The following is a 19882-nucleotide window of genomic DNA, read 5'->3' on the forward strand; positions in this document are numbered from 1 at the left end:
TTATTTGTGCATTGAACGTCAGTTGAAAAGTTCCCGTTTCCTTGCGCCACCCTGTATTTTTTATACGTGTGTGTAACCACAAGGGGCGCCACTGAGCCCCAAACCACAGACAGTTTAGAGATACATCTTAGGATGCCCTGGGACACCTCATCAGTGATGCTCCCTAAGGACATTGGGTGTTTTGGGTCTCGCAACATCAGGTGACCCCACCAGGGTTGATCAGGCAGTGGCTTGTGCCTCAGCAGCAAGAGCCCTCGATTTGCACCACCTGGAGGCCTTTGCTGCATCCTCTATGATGGGAATTATGGCTCTCATTTTTGCAGCTCCTGTGATGCCAAGAAGTCTGTAGACTTTGTATAATGAGCGACCACCTCAATGAGCTCAACCCAGCTCTTGGTACTTGGACCACTTTCGTTGTCGAGCCTCTTCAATGTGCTCCCCACAAAGGATTTGTCACCTCCACTATGACCACCTGCTTTGAAGAGACAGATGTTAACACCATGTAACTCCTCAAAGAAGTTGTCATAACGTGGTCCGGGAACGTGAGCTGCCTACTTAAAGTCTACCATGACCCTGTTGTTAGCCATGGCTTTAGAGATGGCCTCTGCTACTGACTTGAGCACCTGGTCATGTTACCAGCCACTGAGGGCTATTGTGCAGCTACCGAGGATGAGCTCCAGTGAGCCCTTTCCAGTGCCGAGGGGACATACTGGAGACTCACTCTTGCTCATGCCATTTAGCAAGAGTTCATTTCAAACAAACTGCAGACCCCTGAGAGACAGAAACACATGCGTGTAAACATCATCAGGAACAAGCCTTGTGAAAATGTTGACGTAAATCCTGTATCAGGGAAAGAGCGCTTAGGCCTTCACCAGCGACACTCAAGGGCCTTGAGATGGGCGTCATGCTGTCATTCTTGTTGGGCTGAAATTAGCAAAGAAAGTGGCTTTGGCTTCAGTTTATTTAGTCTGGATGGTGAAAAGCTACGCAGCTCTCAACATCTTATATGTCAGAGTGGCGGGCCGGCTCTGGAGCAGCTATCACCCTAGGCAGTCTTTTTAGATTTTAGATAAATACGTAAATAGAGTGAAAGGCACTATATGATAGGTATGAAAGGCATATATGATAGATATGAAAGGCACTATATAATAGATAGATAGATTGATATGAAAAGCACTATATAATTGATAGAGTGAAAGGCACTATATAATAGATAGAGAGATAGATAGGAAAGGCACTATATAATAGACAGATAGGAAAGGCACTATATAATAGATAGATAAATTGATATGAAAAGCACTATATAATTGATAGAGTGAAAGGCACTATATATTAGATAGAGAGATAGTCGTTTTCTCACCTTGACGAAGTCTCGCACTGCCACCTTGTGGAATCCTCCAGATTTATTTAAAGTACACGCACAAGTATTGACAGTGCACAGCTTGCGTAGCAGCTGCGTCCTCAAGCGCATGCGTCGCGCAGCGTTAAGTCCATCCCCGTTATTGAAAGCTGAGCCTGAGATAAGCATATACAGATCTGGCTTTCCAATTATTTTACCATTACAGGAATGAGGAAACGGCACAGATTGATTACAATTGTGGGAGCCTCCAAGTGGACAATCAGTTACTAGCAGTTATCATCCAATCAGCGTTTTAAAGCACTCCCCCGTTTTAGTGAAACTTAAGCAGTTTTAAGTCCAGTGAATATTCTGAAATGGGACAAAGGTAGGCGCTAAACTGTTGGAGGTTAAGTTACCAAAAACTGAAAAATAATGTCATTTTTATTAGTACAGAAAGTTTTTTTTTCTTTTACTCCAAAGAGCAAGTAATGGGTGATCAGCTGACAGCTTTTCTGCAGCAGCGGAAGTTAGTTCAATCCGAATCAGAATTCACTTTATTGGCCGGGTACACTAATGCGTACTAGGAATTTGTCATGATGGTGTGGGTGCAACATGCAAGGTCAACACGGAATACAAAAGATACACCTATAAAGATAAAATCTAAAATGATAAAATATGATGCAGTTTAGAAGGGGCAACACAAAAAGAAATAAATAAAGTGATAGTAGGACGGAAATGGCCAGGAAGTTGGATATAATGGAAATAGTACGGGGTGGTGATGACATTGGTTCCCCAGGACGTCGCTCTTGCATCCCCACTTGCTAGCAGTGGCAGAGATGCAGAATGGGAGATGGACCTGAATGGTGGAAGTTACAATTCAAGCAAGCAAAGCCAAGATGAGCTCACCCTGGGCTTACAAGATGCCTTTCAAAAAGGAACTGTAGCGCCATGTTCCATTTTTTTCAGTGCCCTGAACTTATTACTTTTTTATTTAAATGTTCTCAAACAACTTCCCAGCCATCTTTAACTAGAATGTTTTTTTTTTTTTTTTTCTTGAGTTAGCATAATTAAATGCCAAGACGGAAACCGCAATCTCTCGGTTTGAGTGGGCTCTCCGTGACTGGAGTGTTCAGAGGTCTGTCAGCTGTTCATCCTGGAAGAGAAACTTGCTTGCAGCCTTGATGTACTGGGATCCATCCTGGAAAGACAGCTTGAGCTTGTTGAAGGGCATTGAGGTGTTGGTGTAGTAGCGCAAGGCGGGGGTCTCGGCAGCAATGGCTTCCAGAAATACCTGCAGGACGCAGAAAAAGAGAAGGTTGTGAGTGAATGTGTGTGTGCATATACAGTTAGGTCCATAAATATTTGGACAGAGACAACTTTTTTCTAATTTTGGTTCTGTACATGACCACAATGAATTTTAAATGAAACGACTCAGATGCAGTTGAAGTGCAGACTTTCAGCTTTAATTCAGTGGGTTGAACAAAACGATTGCATAAAATGTGAGGCAACTAAAGAATTTTTTGAACACAATCCCTTCATTTCAGGGGCTCAAAAGTAATTGGACAAATTAAATAACTGGAAATCAAATGTTCATTTCTAATACTTGGTTGAAAACCCTTTGCTGGCAATGCCAGCCTGAAGTCTTGAACTCCTGGACATCACCAGATGCTGGGTTTCCTCCTTTTTAATGCTCTGCCAGGCCTTTACTTTCAGTTGCTGTTTGTTTGTGGGCCTTTCTGTCCGAAGTTTAGTCTTCAACAAGTGAAATGGCTGCTCAGTTGGGTTAAGATCAGGTGACTGACTTGGCCATTCAAGAATTTTCCACTTCTTTGCTTTAATAAACTCCTGGGTTGCTTTGGCTGTATGTTTTGGGTCATTGTCCATCTGTATCATGAAACGCCGCCAAACAATTTGACGCATTTAGCTGGATTTGAGCAGACAGAATGTCTCTGAACACCTCAGAATTCATTCGGCTGCTTCTGTCCTGTGTCACGTCATAAATAAACACGAGTGTCCCAGTGCCACTGGCAGCCATGCACGCCCAAGCCATCACACTGCCTGACTCCACCGTGTTTTACAGATGATGTGCTATGCTTTGGATAATGAGCTGTTCCACGCCTTCTCCATACTTTTTCTTGCCATCATTCTGGTAGAGGTTGATCTTGGTTTCATCTGTCCAAAGAATGTTTTTCCAGAACTGTGCTGGCTTTTTGAGATGTTCTTTAGCAAAGTCCAATCTAGCCTTTCTATTCTTGAGGCTTATGAGTGGCTTGCACCTTGCAGTGCACCCTCTGTATTTACTTTCATGCAGTCTTCTCTTTATGGTAGACTTGGATATCGATACGACCAAGCCCTGGAGAGTGTTGTTCACTTGGTTGGCTGTTGTGAAGGGGTTTCTCTTCACCATGGAAATGATTCTGCGATCATCCACCACTGTTGTCTTCCGTGGACGTCCAGGTCTTTTTGCGTTGCTGAGTTCACCAGTGCTTGCTTTCTTTCTCAGGATGTACCAAACTGTAGATTTTGCCACTCGTGATATTGTAGCAATTTCTCGGATGGGTTTTTTCTGTTTTTGCAGCTTAAGGACGGCTTCTTTCACCTGCATGGAGAGCTCCTTTGACCGCATGTTGTCTGTTCACAGCAAAATCTTCCACATGTGAGCACCACACCTCAAATTAACTCCAGGCCTTTTATTTGCTTAATTGATAAGACATAACGACGGACTTGAACACACCTGCCCATGAAATAGCCTTTGGAGTCGATTGTCCAAATATTTTTGAGCCCCTGAAATGAAGGGATTGTGTTCAAAAAATTCTTTAGTTGCCTCACATTTCTATGCAATCGTTTTGTTCACCTCACTGAATTAAAGCTGAAAGTCTGCACTTCAACTGCATCTGAGTTGTTTCATTTAAAATTCATTGTGGTCATGTACAGAACCAAAATTAGAAAAAAAAGTTGTCTCTGTCCAATTATTTATGGACCTGACTGTATGTGTGTGTATATATGTGTGCGTGTGTGCATATTTATGTGTAAGTGTGTGCGTGTGTGTGCACCGCCACTGGATGCCTGACAATGGCAAACTCCCGGCAGGGATAAAGGGAGGCTAATTCAAAGAAAATGACGTGTGTGCAGAAACTGAAGGGACCTCTCATATGACACCGCACACACGAAGAGTGCCAGCTCAGAGCAGCGCCGCTATACTTTACATTATTTAAATGGGTGGAGCTAAGCATGCGTTTGAGGCGGTGACGTGCGGTGAGGTTCATGGCTGGTGACTCCTTCAGAGTCAGATTTACAAATATATGAGCCCAAAAGAGTCGCTTATTCGCGAATCAATTGGCCGCATGCACGCTGCCTACTGGTTGTGTTTCATATCTCATCAGCATTCTCTACACACACACAGATGAGGTTCATATTGGACTAAGAAACAACGTGACATTTCTAGCGGCGAGAGAGAGCGGAGAGAGAGCGCATTTACTCCTCACCCTCCATGTGTTCTAAATTTGCTGTTGCAATTCCATAATTCATACAATACAATTAACTTATCGAGTGGTGTACAAAAAAAACAGATTTCAATTTTGACTTTAATTTAAACGTTTAGTTGTTTTTAATAGCTTTTAATTCTGACGTTTTAATCAATTTTAATACAGACTGCTCAACAAAAGGATAACAAGAAAAACAAAAGAATATTTTATTTAAGGTCAAAGTTTAGTTTTTAAATATTGGATTGTTTTTTTCTTAGTCTGATCCCATTTTTTATAAAATTGAAAACCGTTATGCCGTTGCCTTTAATTGTAAATGAAGTCCATGTGCCTATCTTTCTCCACGAAAGTCTCTGTCACTTTCTTGTAAAAGTCCTCCTTATTTTTCTTTGGTGCTAAAAGTCTTTATCTTCCATTTTGGCAGTCAGTCAGAATAAAAAAAAAAAACAAACGGACCGCTGCAGTGCATTTGACTTCTGATATCGCTAACTTGCTGGCGCCGAGTATCTGCGGAGAAGAACATTAGTGAGGAGTACATATTGGGCTCACATGCGCTCCCTTCAGGGCGGCACGGTACTGTCTGCCTCACCTTGTGCCTTTTCACTGCGGTTTTATGTCCGATCAGCGACACTAAATATGCCACACACATTCAGTAAAGATATTAGAAAGTCAGGTTGTATAATAAACGTGTCTGCACACATTATGTTGGCGACATACAGAGAGACAGCAACAGGCACGCGCCAATCGCATGCATCAACCCCGTGTGTGTGTGAGGAGAGTGCAGTCCGAGGTGAGGGGAGGCTCGTCGCTGCCGCACCTCACATGTCTCCTCTGTAGAGAACAGGGAATGCGCCAATTCAGTGATTTTGAGTATAAAAATGATCAAAGTTATTGGAATAATACAGAAAACAAATTTATAGCACAGACCAGTGTATACGTTTATCTTATTCTATAATTATTAGTTTTTTTACTTTTCATGAGAGCCTGACCTGCCTCCCCTGACTGCACGTCCCTGACTTGAGGGGTAAAAACAGGAAGGAAAAAATAAAAAGGCAGATGAGTGAGGATGCCCAGCAACACGGTGACAACAATTAAGATCTCACCTCAGGGTCTCAGGGTCAGCTCCCTCCTCTTACCTAGGACTGGACTAAGAGGCTCGATGAGTGTAATGCTAATCTGGAGGAACTCAATCGTCCCATGTACAGAGCACAGTGGGGGTCTTACTTGCATTTACTGATCAACATGCAACACCTCGGCAGTCCCCGGTGCCATGTTTAGGGAGTGGAGTCTAACGTACCTGGAAAATCTCAGAACAGAATCATATCAAAACTCCACTCCTAATGCTGTAATTTGTATGATGTCATTTCTGAGGACCCAAATACCCCAAATGTAATCAGCTATACTGTAATATTATCTCATTGTACTGAAATCCAATCTTCCTTTGTTGTCTGTCAGTAGAGATATGATTGTGCAGCAGGTGATATCATTACACTTATAGTTTGGGACTGCTGCATTCAGCAGTATAACAAATACAATCCATCCATCCATTATCCAACCCGCTATATCCTAACTACAGGGTCACAGGGGTCTGCTGGAGCCAATCCCAGCCAGCACAGGGCACAAGGCAGGAAACAAACCCCAGGCAGGGTGCCAGGGTACTCACACACCCACACCCACGGGACAATTTAGGCTCACCAATGCACCTAACCTGCATGTCTTTGGACTGTGGGAGGAAACCCAAGCAGACACGGGGAGAACATGCAAACTCCACGCAGGGAAGCGAACCCGGGTCTCCTAACTGCAAGGCAGCAGCGCTACTAACTGCGCCACCGTGCCGGCCCAAATACAATCTCTGATATTATTTCTCGCTATATAATTTTATTATTCACAAATTTGGTGGCATATAGTATCACCCAACTTAATTAAAGGAGAAGTGTCTTTGTGTGTATGTGTATGAGATGGGTCTAACTGCAGCCCACAGTAGGTGTGACGTAGGTCACGGAATGGCCACAATCAGCCACAAACCACCCCCGAGTCAGATATCCCTCTCACAACCCTAATTTTAACAATATAGTATCTGGGCATTTGATGGGCATTTTGAGACTGACGTTGTGGGCGTTATGTGATATTAGGGCACACATCATTGACCTCATAGGTAATGCCGGCTGCAATAACACTCTGTTGGCCTGTATGTCCATCTGGTTGCTAGGTCTCTGTCATTCCCAAAGACAGTGCATCACAAACATTTTTAGTAATAAGATGCATTTCGTGTGTCAATCCAACAGATGGTGCATCACAAACAGTAGCACAGCTTTTACAAATCCCACACCCAATGGCATATAACACAGACAAATGCATTGCACTCATTCCAACAGGTGATACGTCACAAACATTAAGGCTGCTTTTATGAATCCCATACCAATTAGCATTTGCCATTCTAAGAGATGGAGCCACACAAACATTAACACTACAGTTGCAAATCCCAAATGGCATATAACAGAGATATATGTATTGCATTTGTCATTCCAACAGATGGTGAATAAGAAACATTCATAATGCTTTTACAAACTTCATAAACCAAATGGTATGTAACAGAAATTCCAACCGATGGTGCATCGCAAACATTTTTTTATTAATAAAACACATTGCATGTGTCATTCCAACAGATGTTGTATCGCAGACATTCACAATGCTTGTATGACTTCCATACCAATAGTCATATAACAGAGACCTACTGTATGCATTGCATTTATCATTCCAACAGATGGCGCATCACAAACATTTTAGTAATAAAAATCAAAATCAAATCAAAATGGACTGACCGACTGGTGGAGTTGCACATCACCACTGACCTGAACGACATTCTCAGTGTCCTGCATGTCATCCTGGAATATTCTCTGGCAGTGCCGGATGTAGGCCTGGTAGAGGGCCTTGGTTTTGGCATCAATCTTCTGCAGCTCGCTCTCTTTGGGGCTGGTCTTCTGCTGGTTTGCCATAAAGTTGGTGTTGACTGGGCCACATTCAATGAGGCTGATGCTGCAAGTGCACAAGTTGGGGGGCACAAGATGTGGTCAGCAGACCAGACACATGTTGAGCGAGGGGTGCATAACAGCCCTGGACTGATTGGTGCCACGTCTCCTTACAGGTCAAATAGCTACAGCTCGCCATACTTACTGAATGTTGAAGTGGTGAAGCTGGATTGCCAAGCTCTCACAGAGGCCTTCGACAGCAAACTTGCTGGCACAGTAGACGTCATTGAATGGGAATCCTGTAGAGACGGGAGACACAGAGGACAAAGAGGGGAAAAAACATAAATAGATAAAGTCATATGTTTACACTATGTTAATATTTGGTAGCATTGCCTTTAAATTGTGTAACTTGAGCCAAACGTTTAGAATGGCACTATATAATGATATACATAGATAGATATGAAAGACACTATGTAATAGATAGAAAGATAGATAGACAGACATGTAAGGCGCTATATAATTGATAGATAGATAGATATGAAAGGTATTATATGATATATAGATATGAAAGGCACTATATAATAGATAGATAATAATAATAATTATTTACATTTATATAGCACTTTCTCACTACTCAAAGCATTCTCCATTCAGGGAGGACCCGGGAAGTGAACCCACAATCTTCTTACTGTAAATCAGCAGCACTACTACTACACCACAATGAAACAGATAGATATGAAAGGCACTATAGATAGATAGACATGTAAGGCACTATATAATAGATATAAAAGGGGCTATATACAGTAAAATAGATGGATGGATGTGAAAGGCGCTATATCAGATGTGATGAATGCTGCAGAAGGTTGCAGAGCTGAAATGCTGGGTGTCATGATTAGGTTTAATTTTCGGGCTTGTGCTCACTTCTAATTAAAGTTGATATATTTACCCTCTTTTACGTCATTCTCAGGTTTTCCTAATGCTGCCAAATTTTGGATCCGTCGTTAGGGTCGCGGTATGCGGTTAATTGGTGCGGCAAGATAAAAGGTCAGCTGGGCGCTCGTTGCTTTATCCGGTCTCCCTTATAACGTAAAAGCCTCTTATTTGCTGCTCTTCGGGCTTTTCTTGGTTTTGACTTCTTCTCTTGCCTCTCGTCTGGGTTTTGCTCGATATTTGTATTACTTGTCTTGCTTTCCTTTGACGCGTATCTCACCGGTTCTTCTCTGATCAAGTTCTCTTGTCTCTTCTGAAACAGGACACTAGCTGCGTTTTTCATTAACCTCCTCAATGCACATTTTGAAACCGCGAAACAAAAAAACGTACGGACACACGTGAATTTCAAAAACAAAGCTCCCAAAATTTGCTAAAAATGCATACACTCGTTTAAGGTGATTTTTTTCAGGCGATTCAACAAAGCAATAATCCACAAGACTGCAATAGAAACTCTTTTTTTTTTTTTGCATTTAGGTCACATTACGCGAATACATCCAACATCACGAGCGCTAGCGGGTGAACCAACACAAATGTCATTAATCTGCCGTCAAGGACCGCCTGCAGAACAACAGAGGCCCCGCCTCTCCTGTTAAGACAATCCCGATAACCGTCACTTGGTGCCGTCGATTATACCACACACCTCTGAGGTATTTTGTGTACCTCGTAGCTGCTTTGGGACATCTGCCCTGCTTCTTCCACACCAGGTAAAGTGGCGTATCGCCTCACTAAGCTTGGCGCATATGGCCTGACACACCTGGGAACGCTGGTTTAGAGCACACCAACGGCCTCGGTAACGACCCCATACTCCGCACAGGTAGCCGGTTTATAAAGCGCGAAAGCTATGTGCTCCTCGATCGGGACTGCTATGCAGAAGCAGGGGGCACAATGGGGGCCTACTGCGCTGCATAATTATGTGAATGTTGTGCTACCCACCCTAAAATGTTGTGCCCACAGCCGATTTCAAAGATATTCCTAGTAGGGGTGACCTCTGCCAAATATAGGGAGTTCGCCTTCCCACTATTATATTCACTCACTCCCATCACCTTCTAACACGGCGATTGTAGACCAATCTGAAATAACAGAACCGACATCTGTCATATCGGTCGCCATTTTTAATCCCAGGTGATCCCTCAATGGAAACACAAACAATTTGCTTTTGTGTTTTGCTGACTTTTAAGAAGTGTCCCTTCTATTTTGCACATAACTGACATCACTTTCACTATGAAACCTCTGGTGTAGACCTGTGGTGCAGCTCTGTACTTGGGTGCTTTTCTTAATGTTTGTGATGCACCATCTGTTGGAATGACAAATGCAATGGCCTTATTACTGCAAATGTTTGTGATGCACCACCGGCTGGAATTACAAATGTAATACATTTTACGATTGCAAATGTTTGTGATGCACCATCTGTTGGAATGACAAACGCAACACATTTTATGACCGTAAATGTTTGTGATGCACCTTCTTTTGGACTGACGAATGCAACACATTTTATGACTGCAAATGTTTGTGATGCAGCCATCCGATGGAATGACAAATGTAATAAATTTTATGACTGCAAAGTTTGTGATGCACCATCTGTTGGAATGACAAACGCAACACATTTTATTACTGCAAATGTTTGTGATGCACCACCTGTTGGAATGACAAACGCAACACATTTTAGTACTGCAAATGTTGGTGATACGCCATCCGATTGAATGAAAAATGCAATGAATTTAATGACTGCAAATGTCTGTGACGCACCATCTGTTGTTGTGTATACCGTACATGCAAAAATATGAGTTGCTATTCTCCACAGAAGGTACCAAATAAACTTGATTGACCAGTGATTGTGCACCTGCATGCTGGCATCATGTATATTTGATATATTACTTAAAGATTACTAGCTGTTTGATTGCACAGAACCAAAGAACAACACACAGCACCTTCCCACCATCACCTCCACAGACAGGTCTTACCCTGAAGGCCTCCCAAGCTGCCCGTCACTATGATCCTCCCCGACCGACGGGCCTTCATTTCCGGCAGGAAGGCTTGGATGGTGCGGATTGTCCCAAACAGGTTGACATTAAGGATCTGTTGCATTGTGTCTTGGGTGAGGATCTCCAGGGGTCCCAAGAGCCCCACACCAGCATTGCACACTGAAATTGAACAGATGATCATTTTAGATATTGAAAAGCACATCACATAACTGTTTCCTTTCTTCCCTTGTCCTCAAACTACTGTAACTAAAAGGACATGATTACCCCCTGGACAGAAATGATCCTGAACTTGGCCCAGCTGAAGGACAACTCTTCCACCCAAGTGTACATTTCTTAAATTTTGGTAACCGACTTTAAAAGAAATGAAGCCATCAGAGTCAGGGCTACACACACACACAATCATCCTGTGAGTGGTCCTGCACTGGGACAAGTTAGTTGTCACTTAAATCAAATGTTCTCAGGAATTTTTAAATATGTGGTGGTCTTGTCTTCATGTGTTTTGTGCTGTTCTAAAGTCAGATTGTTTTTTGCCTGATCTTTAGCTGCTCCTTTTAAACCCACCCTGGGCCTCTCCATATTATTATCACCTAAAATATCGACTCGTTCTTCCTCAATGTTCTGCTTGACTGACAGAATTGACTTCTGATCTGTGATGTCCATCTGCAGGATCTTCAGGGTGTCTTCATGGCCACCTCGCACACACTCCAGGAGACGCTCTTTCTTGGACAGGTCCCTCATTGTGGCATACACTACAGATGTAAATAAAAAAACAAGTAAATGAAATGAAAAGGAAGACATCAGCAGAGACAGCAAACTCATCCAGCTGCTATGAAGCATCTGTACGTGAGCCACTGAAAGGGCTCTTTGCATCAAAATGGTGGGAATCTTAACTCACTGGCTGGGGGTTTAAAAAATGTGACTTTATATCAACACTCGATTTAAATGTGTGTCTCAGGAAGGGCAAAATAGCAAGGGGTCTGGTTTAGAATGCGGCCAAGATTAACGAGCTTCATGTGTCAAAAACTGGTGTGGCCATGCTGTCATCTCCGCTGGTTTGGTGAAGCGCCACCTTGTGAGAAAAGATTAGAATTCCTAATACTGTACAAATGTTAGTTTGAAGCATAAGTGGAAGAAACGTCAGACAGGCTCCTCAGGTCCTCGAGGACCCTGTGTCACACCCTACTAGGGGGCCCACAAACATGACTAAAAAATGTCTATTTCACAACATTCAGGTGCATCCAAATAGAAATATATTACGGAGAAATGCAGTTTTGAAGGTTACGGAAGCGTATTACTGCCGCGACATAATAAAAAAAATATGCTCACTATCACGTTATAACGTGAAAATATTACATTAGAACGTGAAAACATCACGTTAAAATGAGAAATCGTATCATGTGATAACGTGAAAATATAAGATTATAACGTGAAAACATCACGTTAAAATGACAAATAGTATCACGTTAAAACGTAAAATCGCTGTTTGTTGAATAAGCATGAAGCCATATCATGAGCCTTGAAAAACCATCAATCGCTCCATTTATACATATTCCAAACGGCTTTAGTTTGTCATAAGAGTCAACATGCCACATAAAATTAGGTCCAGGATTAATGTACACGCGTCGCATCAGTCGATTCCTCCGTCTTTGCTCAACACCACGGGGGTCTAGAAACTTTATTAAATGCCTCACCGTGGTTTGGGTCACAACATGCCCAGCTTGAATGCAGCTGAGATGGTGTAGCTTGTATCCATGGAGCCTTCCGTGCCCTTCCAGCTGGTCAATGAGAAATGATGCTACCTCCAAAATGTCGGACTGATTCTTTCTTCTGTAAAGCCCCATGTCTTTTAAAATTCTTCTCAGTGTACGCATACTTATTACAAAATCATCCACCTTAGTCAGCAGGAGCAGAATCTCTCCATGTCTGACCCCAAGCATAAAGTAGAATTTGATCAAGTCGTGTAAATGAGCCGTTTCATTTGCAGACGTGCACTCCTCACTGGATAACCAAAAAAGTTTCACGTTATAACATGAAACTTTATCACGTAATTACGTGAAATAGTATCACGTTTTAACGTGATACTATTTGTCGTTTTAACGTGATGTTTTCACATTATAATCTTATATTTTCATGTTATCACATGATACGATTTCTCGTTTTAACGTGATGTTTTCACGTTATAATGTAATATTTTCACGTTATAACGTGATAGTGAGCATATTTTTTTTATTATGTCGTGGCAGTAATACGCTTCCGTAGTACGTCAAAAAGTTGACAGGTTGATTGCATAAGCACATCATGTCCCCAACATGGCACCCTGCTAGAAGATTATAAACACATATCAGGCGAGTTTAGCGCACAAGACAGCTAAAAAAGCGCCCAGTATTTCCAACTTCCACGGATTAATTTGCCTCAAGCCAACCAACAACTCTACCCTTTCAAAGCTGAAATGATAAAAGGAGCCAAGTGACAAGGAGGTAGGCGGATCGACGGATGAAGAAAGCGACTGCACAATTAAACACAAATAACACAACAAATAGATCGATCGCTTGTCACCACAACACGCAGTTTTATTGTCAGTATCAAGTGGAACACAGTAGCGTATTGCATTCTCTTTCAAGTGCGTAGATCACAACTACAAACAAAGCAGACGTATTGCATTCTTCTTGGCGACAGCTCAGCGTGTGTTGCATTTCGATTTGGGACCGCGCTTTAATCATTTCAAACTAAAATTAATCAAATGACCAATCAGCATCAAAAGGTGGGTAAAGGGACGTCAATGGTAGGGGAAAGAGGCGTGCCCAATCAGCGCTCGCAGCGGTACGGGGTGGAGACAGTGTTGAGTTGGGGCGGGAACGGAGGGCGTGGACAAGCAAAGTCAGTGTTAGAATTTCCCCAATTAGCTCTCTTGTCCAAGTGCGGACCTCCAGAACTCCACTTCATTGAGTTGGTTGTCTCTTTATATTATGCGTCAGTGATAACACCTGACTACACTAAGGTTAAAATTTGGGTTTGGGAGGAGTTGTCTGACTAAAATAAACCAAATTACAAAAGCCTGCAATCCAATTGGGTGTCCAGCGTAGATTCTAAATCACGGAGCTGCAGAGGCTTTTGAGCGGGACCCTGCTCAGAATTTCATATACTGTACCTATATAACGGTATCCTCGTTTGCATAGTAAGATGTGGGTGGGTCACAATTAGCCACTCCATCTCATCTTGCTTGCCGCAGGGAGAAGCTTTACTCGATCTGCCAAAGTTTTTCTTCGTTTTCTTCTTGAAATAATCCATCCATCCATCCCTTATCCAACCCGCTATATCCTAACTACATGGTCACGGGGGTCTGCTGGAAACAGTCCCAGCCAACACGTGGCGCAAGGCAGGAAACAAACCCCGGGCAGGGCGCCAGCCCACCGCAGCTCTTGAAATAATCGGTTCATAAAATACGACATAAGATCCAAAATAGCGATATAAAAACAGCTATTTCTCATACGTCAATTGAGTTATTTAATACATTTTCGAATCACAGGTATGAATGACAATTTCTTTTTGTTGTCTTCACTCCATCATGCCCGCTGTGCTGGAAATATTCAATTGTATGGTGTAGGTACAACAAATAACAAGGTTTTGCCAAGATAAAAAAGGCAATTTGCAACCCTGCCCGGTTGCCCTAAAGAAATCAGATCACTGGACTGCCTTCATATTGCAATAAGTGGATCTAGCGAGAAGGAAGTTGCTGTTTATATCCGTAAGCACTGACATTCCATTAATCGCTGAATGGTGTCAGGACAACCTCACCCTCAACGTTAGCAAAACTAAGGAGATGATTGTGGATTTCCGCAAACAGGCAACAGAGCACAGCCCCATCTACATCGGAGGAGAGGCTGTGGAAAAGGTCAGCAGCCTTAGGTTCCTTGGAGTCACCCTCATTGATGACCTTAAATGGTCAAGTCACACTGCGGCAGTAGTCAAAAAATCCCAACAACGCCTCTACTTCCTCAGGAGACTGAGTAAGGCCCGGATGTCCCCCACAACCTTGTGCAGATTCTACAGGAGGCATCACATCCTGGTACAGCAACTGCTCAGTTCAGGACTGCAGAGGTCTTCAGTGTGTGGTGAATATACAGCACAGCAGATCACGGGCACACAACTTCCTGCGATCCATGACATCCACCCTACACGCTGTCTCAGGAAAGTGAACCATATCAGACGGGACCCCGGCCACCCTGCACTGTCACTTTTCACCCTCCTTACATCGGGGAAGCGACTAAAGTCCATAAGGACGCGCACCTCAAGGTTCAGGAACAGCTTCAACCCAACTGCAATCAGACTCATGAACAATCGGTAATCTTGTGTCACCTCAAATGCTACCTGCACATATACTTCTGCCACTGTAACTATTTATTCCTAGGATTCTAGTTTTATGTATTTACTTATTTATATTCATTTATTTATTGTGTGTTTTTTGTCTATGTTCACTGTCTGCGGGGGCAGATGAAAGCAAGCATTTCATTGTACATGATACTTGTACACATGACAATAAAGAATTGAAACTGAAATTAATGCACGAGTCATCTGTAATGCCAAGATTTGTCAGTCTCAGTGTCCTGGGCCAACCCATGAATCATTTATTTTGTGGCAGCGTCGTTTAGACAGATGTGATAGTGCTGTACATGGTGGCTGGCTTTCAGTGTTTCACGTGGCCTGTGCTGTTTGTTGTAACAGCAATCACGTCGTTACAGTGTCAGGTGATAGTGGCTACCCGCTCACAGGACAGGCGCTATAAGGACGCACAGGATCTTGCGTTCTCAGTTGTGGAGCACAGCCAGATACGCTTCAATGCAGGGGGCGGAGTCTCAACGTGTCAGGAGGGAGAAACTGCTCTTCCAGCCAATGAAGTTCTGCAGCATCGCAATTGCATATGCATAAGGTGGATTAGCATGCTCCATATATGGATGTTTCAGGGCGGAGTTTGAGGCGCACTTACAGTATCATTGTGATTTAAAAAAGGCAAACTGCAAAGAGATGTGCGCACGGCAGATTTTATAAATCTGATAATTATTATTATTATTTTTGCAGTATGCATATTTCCACGCTCGAAATCCATGCAAAATTTTATAAACAAGGTCCCTGGATAGGACGGCAGTACATCACAAGGTGAACACACACACATCAGGATCCAATTTAGCGTCGCCAGTTCACCTCACCTGCATGTCTTTGAAATTTGAGCTGTGGGAGGAAACTGGAGCACCAGAAGGAAATCCACACGGACACGGGGAGAACATGCAAACTCCACCCTGGGCATGAACCCCAGACTCCTAACTGTGAGGCAGCAGAGCTACCAGAGCACCACCCAACAATTAATAGTAATAATAATTAATTATAATAAGAATACCAACAACAACCAATAATAATAATAATAATAATAATAATAATAATAATAATAATGATTATTGTTATGATTATAATGCTTTAATGCAGCTATCAATAGATTTTAGGACCCAGTTGTCCAGTTCACAAGCATTCATTGCATGGGGTAAATAGATATACAGATAAGCAGCAAAGATACCACATACAATAAATAGATAATAATACATATTATTATTATTATTATTTTGATTAAATAAAAGCTACAAATTATGATTGCAATCAATTGTAAAATGAAGTGTTCATAGACTCATAATAAAGCACCCACCCAATGAAATCTAACCCCTGAAGTCCTTGCATCCCTCCAGTGGATGAAGAAAATCATTACATGGAAGATGGAACCGCAAATAAAAGAAAAGGACAGAAAAAATATATGAAAAAAAAACCTTACATGGATGCAGGATCACAGCTGCTCTCATTTTGACTGCAGACAAGCTATTCTGAGGTTTGCCAGTTTAAAAGAATGATATATTCTCCTGATATATTCAAATTAAAAGAGACTTTCCACATATCCAAAGACAGCGTGGAGGAGAATTCCGGCCAGAGGCTGCAGCTAACTGATCAGCGAGTGAACACAGTGGGAAAGAACAAAAAAACAAAAGGAGAAAAAACAAAAAAAACAAAAGGAGAAAAAAGGGACTTTGTAGGAAAGAACAAATGAAAAAGAAATTACGAGTTTGGGAGCCCCAGAAAAATTAAAACAGTGGGGCATCCTGAAAATGTCTTAAGAAAGTACAATGGGATTTGGAAGAACAGAGAAAACACAAGAGACCACCAGAAGGGTGCACAGCAAAGTGTAGGTGGGGATCTAAGCACAAAAAGGGTACAAATTTAAATTGGGTGTGCGGGTAATCTGAGTTCCTATGTATCAAAATCTTTCTTTCTTTTTAATATTTTTTGCTTTATAGTTACTCCGGTGTGTGTTCAGACTAAAGTGTGTGTGTATATCTATATATTTATTACTTATCTACCCCTTTACATATTTAGCTATTTAAAGAGCTTCTGTAAAAAGCCAAATTTCCCCCTGGGGACAAATAAAGTTCTGTCTGTCTGTCTATCTATGATATAGTGCCTTTCCTATCTATCTATCTATCTATCTATCTATCTATCTATCTATTATATAGTGCCTTTCATATCTATCTATCTATCTATCTATCCTTATTACTCTGTGAGCTCAATGTACTTTTTAAGGTAATTCAAAGTACTTCAGAGGAATTTCATATAAAAGATGTTTTGATAAAGCGCCTTTCACTGTGAACACTAGTGCTTCCAGAAACTGTTACAGGCTCAAAGGCATTTAATTAATGTTGTGTATTGTTTGCCATTCCCAGTTTCTTGTCTTTAGGATGCCATAGTTATCTATCTATCTATCTATCTATCATATAGTGCCTTTCACATCTACCTATCTATCTATCTATCTATCTATCTATCTATCTATCTATCTATCTATCTATCTATCTATCTATCTATCTATCTATCATATAGTGCCTTTCATATCTATCTATCTATCTATTATATAGTGCCTTTCACATCTATCCAGCTATCTATGATATAGTGCAGGGGTGTGGAACTCCAGGTCTGGAGGGCCGCAGTGCCTGCAGGTTTTCATTCTGACTCTTTTCCTAATCAGTGACCAGTTTTCACTGCTAAATAAATTCTTCTTCCCTTCATTTTAATAGCCCTATTTTTAAGGATTCAGTGCTTTGAGTTAATTATTTTCTTCATTAAATGAAAGCCAAACAGAAATGAGACATGGAACAAGCCAACAAATGACGACATAAATTGGGTCTTCAAACGCCAACCAATTTCACTCCAATCATGTTCTTAATGAGAACCTGACTCTTGCTGTTAATTAAGCCCGTTATTTAATTCCATGGCTTGTTGTTGCTCTCATTCTGCCACAGCAGAAATTTCCAAAACTGTTGATTTTCTGTTTTTCCTCAGAACACCGTCAAGATGTTTTGGTGACCTGAGAGATCAGCCTTACTGAGACCTCCACCTTTCTTTATTTTCAGATATTGTGTGATGGGTGCAGGTGAGCTGGTCATGTGGCGGCTCGTTTTGTGTCTCGCTATTGTTTGGCTGATGATTAAGAAAAAAGAAACAACTATGGGGGCCTGAGTCAAGTTAATTAAAACAAAGGCAAAAGAAGTCAATTAGCAGCACAAACTGGTCACAAATTAAGAAGATGGTTAGAATGAAAATCTGCAGCCACTGCGGCCCTCCAGGACTGGAGTTCAACACCCGTGATATTTTCACATCTGTTTATCTATCTATCTATCTATCTATCTATCTATCTATCATATAGTGCCTTTTATATCTATTTGTCAGTTATATAGCACCTTTCATTTCTCTCTATCTAAAGTAATATCTTTAAATCCCATCCCAATCAAAAATGATGATTATTATTTATAATCTTATTGTTATTGTTATTATCCCACAATCCATAGACATGCTGATTGGGTGGATTGGCGATGCTAAGTTGCCCTTGATGTGTACGTGCTTGTGTTCATCCTGCAATGGTCTGGCACCCCATCCAGGGATTGTTCCTGCCTTGTGCCCTGCTGTGGCTGGGATTGGCTCCAACTTCCCCGTGAATCTGCTCAGGATAAACAGGTTAGGAAAATGTATGGTTTGGCTTAGTTAGCCCTAACGTGTGTGTGTGTGTGTTGACCCTGTGATGGACTTCCTGCCTTGTTCCCGATGCCTGCCTGGATTGGCTCCAGCTTTCCCACTAACCTGATCAGGATAAGCAGATTTAAAAATAAGGTGGATGGATGGATGGTTTGGCTAAATTAGCCCTAATTTGTGCGAGTGAAGCGATGGACTGCAAGCTAGGGATTGTTCCTGCTTTGTGCCCAGCTTTCCCATGCCCCAGCTCAAAATAAAGCCAGTTTAGTAGCTGGATGGATTATCATCAGTACTAGTACTACTAGAAGAAGTATAAAAATTGCCCTGTGTACAGAGTCTAAATTATTTCAGTGAACTGAAGAAAAGCAGAAAGTGTGAGACTTAAGAATTTGTAAAAAAAAAAAAAAAAAATGTCAACAAACCTTTAAAGGCCCCCGAGGAGTCGTAGGCGAGCCTCACTGCCAGTCCCAGGCCGATGCCCGAAGAGCACCCAGTTATAAGGACCACTGCTTTCTCCATGGCTCTCCTTCAGAAACTGTGCTGCACAGGGTGACTGGCGCAGAGCACACCCTCCTGGGTTATTTAGTCTTTAGAGTTGGCCCAAGGTCGTTCACAGGCAGATATTGTGTTGTTGCTGCATTCCTAGATTTGCAGGCGTCCCCATCTGTGCAGACAGGACTGGCTGGGCGAGCAGGAAGGTGGTGAAGAATGGCACCTCTCTCCTTGGAAGGCTCTCTTGGCCTCCATGATGAACATTCACGTTAACCCTGGGTCACACATATCAATGAGGTGGATGTGATGTGGTTTCAGTCATCATCAAAAGACTAGGGTTCAAATTTCTCATATATGTTCTGGCAGACGGCCAGGGATGTTGCCCCACCGGAATGCCTGGCACCCGGAAGGACCGGGAGAGGGGCAATACCTCCCCCTGGATGTAAGAGGGCAGCCCTCCTGGATTCCATCAGGACCACGGAGCTGGGAAGCTCAGCCCTGTGGGGGTTTGTGGTCGCCACCAGGGGGCGCCTGAATGGTTGCTGAGCCAAAGAGAGCAGCCGAAGCAGGAAC

At 42.3% G+C, this 19882-nt stretch overlaps 1 protein-coding gene across 1 annotated transcript; it reads right to left on the reverse strand.

Annotated features, from left to right (window-relative positions):
• Positions 1 to 1609: 1609 nt before the first annotated feature.
• hsd17b1 (hydroxysteroid (17-beta) dehydrogenase 1) lies at positions 1610 to 19336 on the reverse strand. The gene is made up of 6 exons (XM_039740714.1): positions 19240 to 19336; positions 11350 to 11511; positions 10742 to 10921; positions 7996 to 8089; positions 7674 to 7857; positions 1610 to 2630 (listed from the first exon to the last, which is right to left on the reverse strand). Exons 1-6 carry the CDS (start codon positions 19334 to 19336, stop codon positions 2469 to 2471), a joined length of 879 nt encoding a protein of 292 aa, XP_039596648.1. The 3' UTR covers positions 1610 to 2468.
• Between the last annotated feature and the right edge of the window lie 546 nt (positions 19337 to 19882).

This window comes from Polypterus senegalus, chromosome 17, assembly GCF_016835505.1.
Source record: "Polypterus senegalus isolate Bchr_013 chromosome 17, ASM1683550v1, whole genome shotgun sequence".
In the NCBI taxonomy this organism is placed as follows: Eukaryota; Metazoa; Chordata; class Cladistia; order Polypteriformes; family Polypteridae; genus Polypterus; species Polypterus senegalus.

Bases quoted from the DNA above. Each gene is read 5' to 3' on its own strand.
- hsd17b1 (XM_039740714.1), bottom strand. From the start codon at position 19,336: ATGGAGAAAGCAGTGGTCCTTATAACTGGGTGCTCTTCGGGCATCGGC. The intron at 8,090-10,741 runs GTAAGACCTGTC...CCGTCTCTACAG, and splicing joins CAGCTTGGGAGGCCTTCAGG to GATTCCCATTCAATGACGTC. The intron at 7,858-7,995 runs GTAAGTATGGCG...GTGCACTTGCAG, and splicing joins CTTCACCACTTCAACATTCA to CATCAGCCTCATTGAATGTG.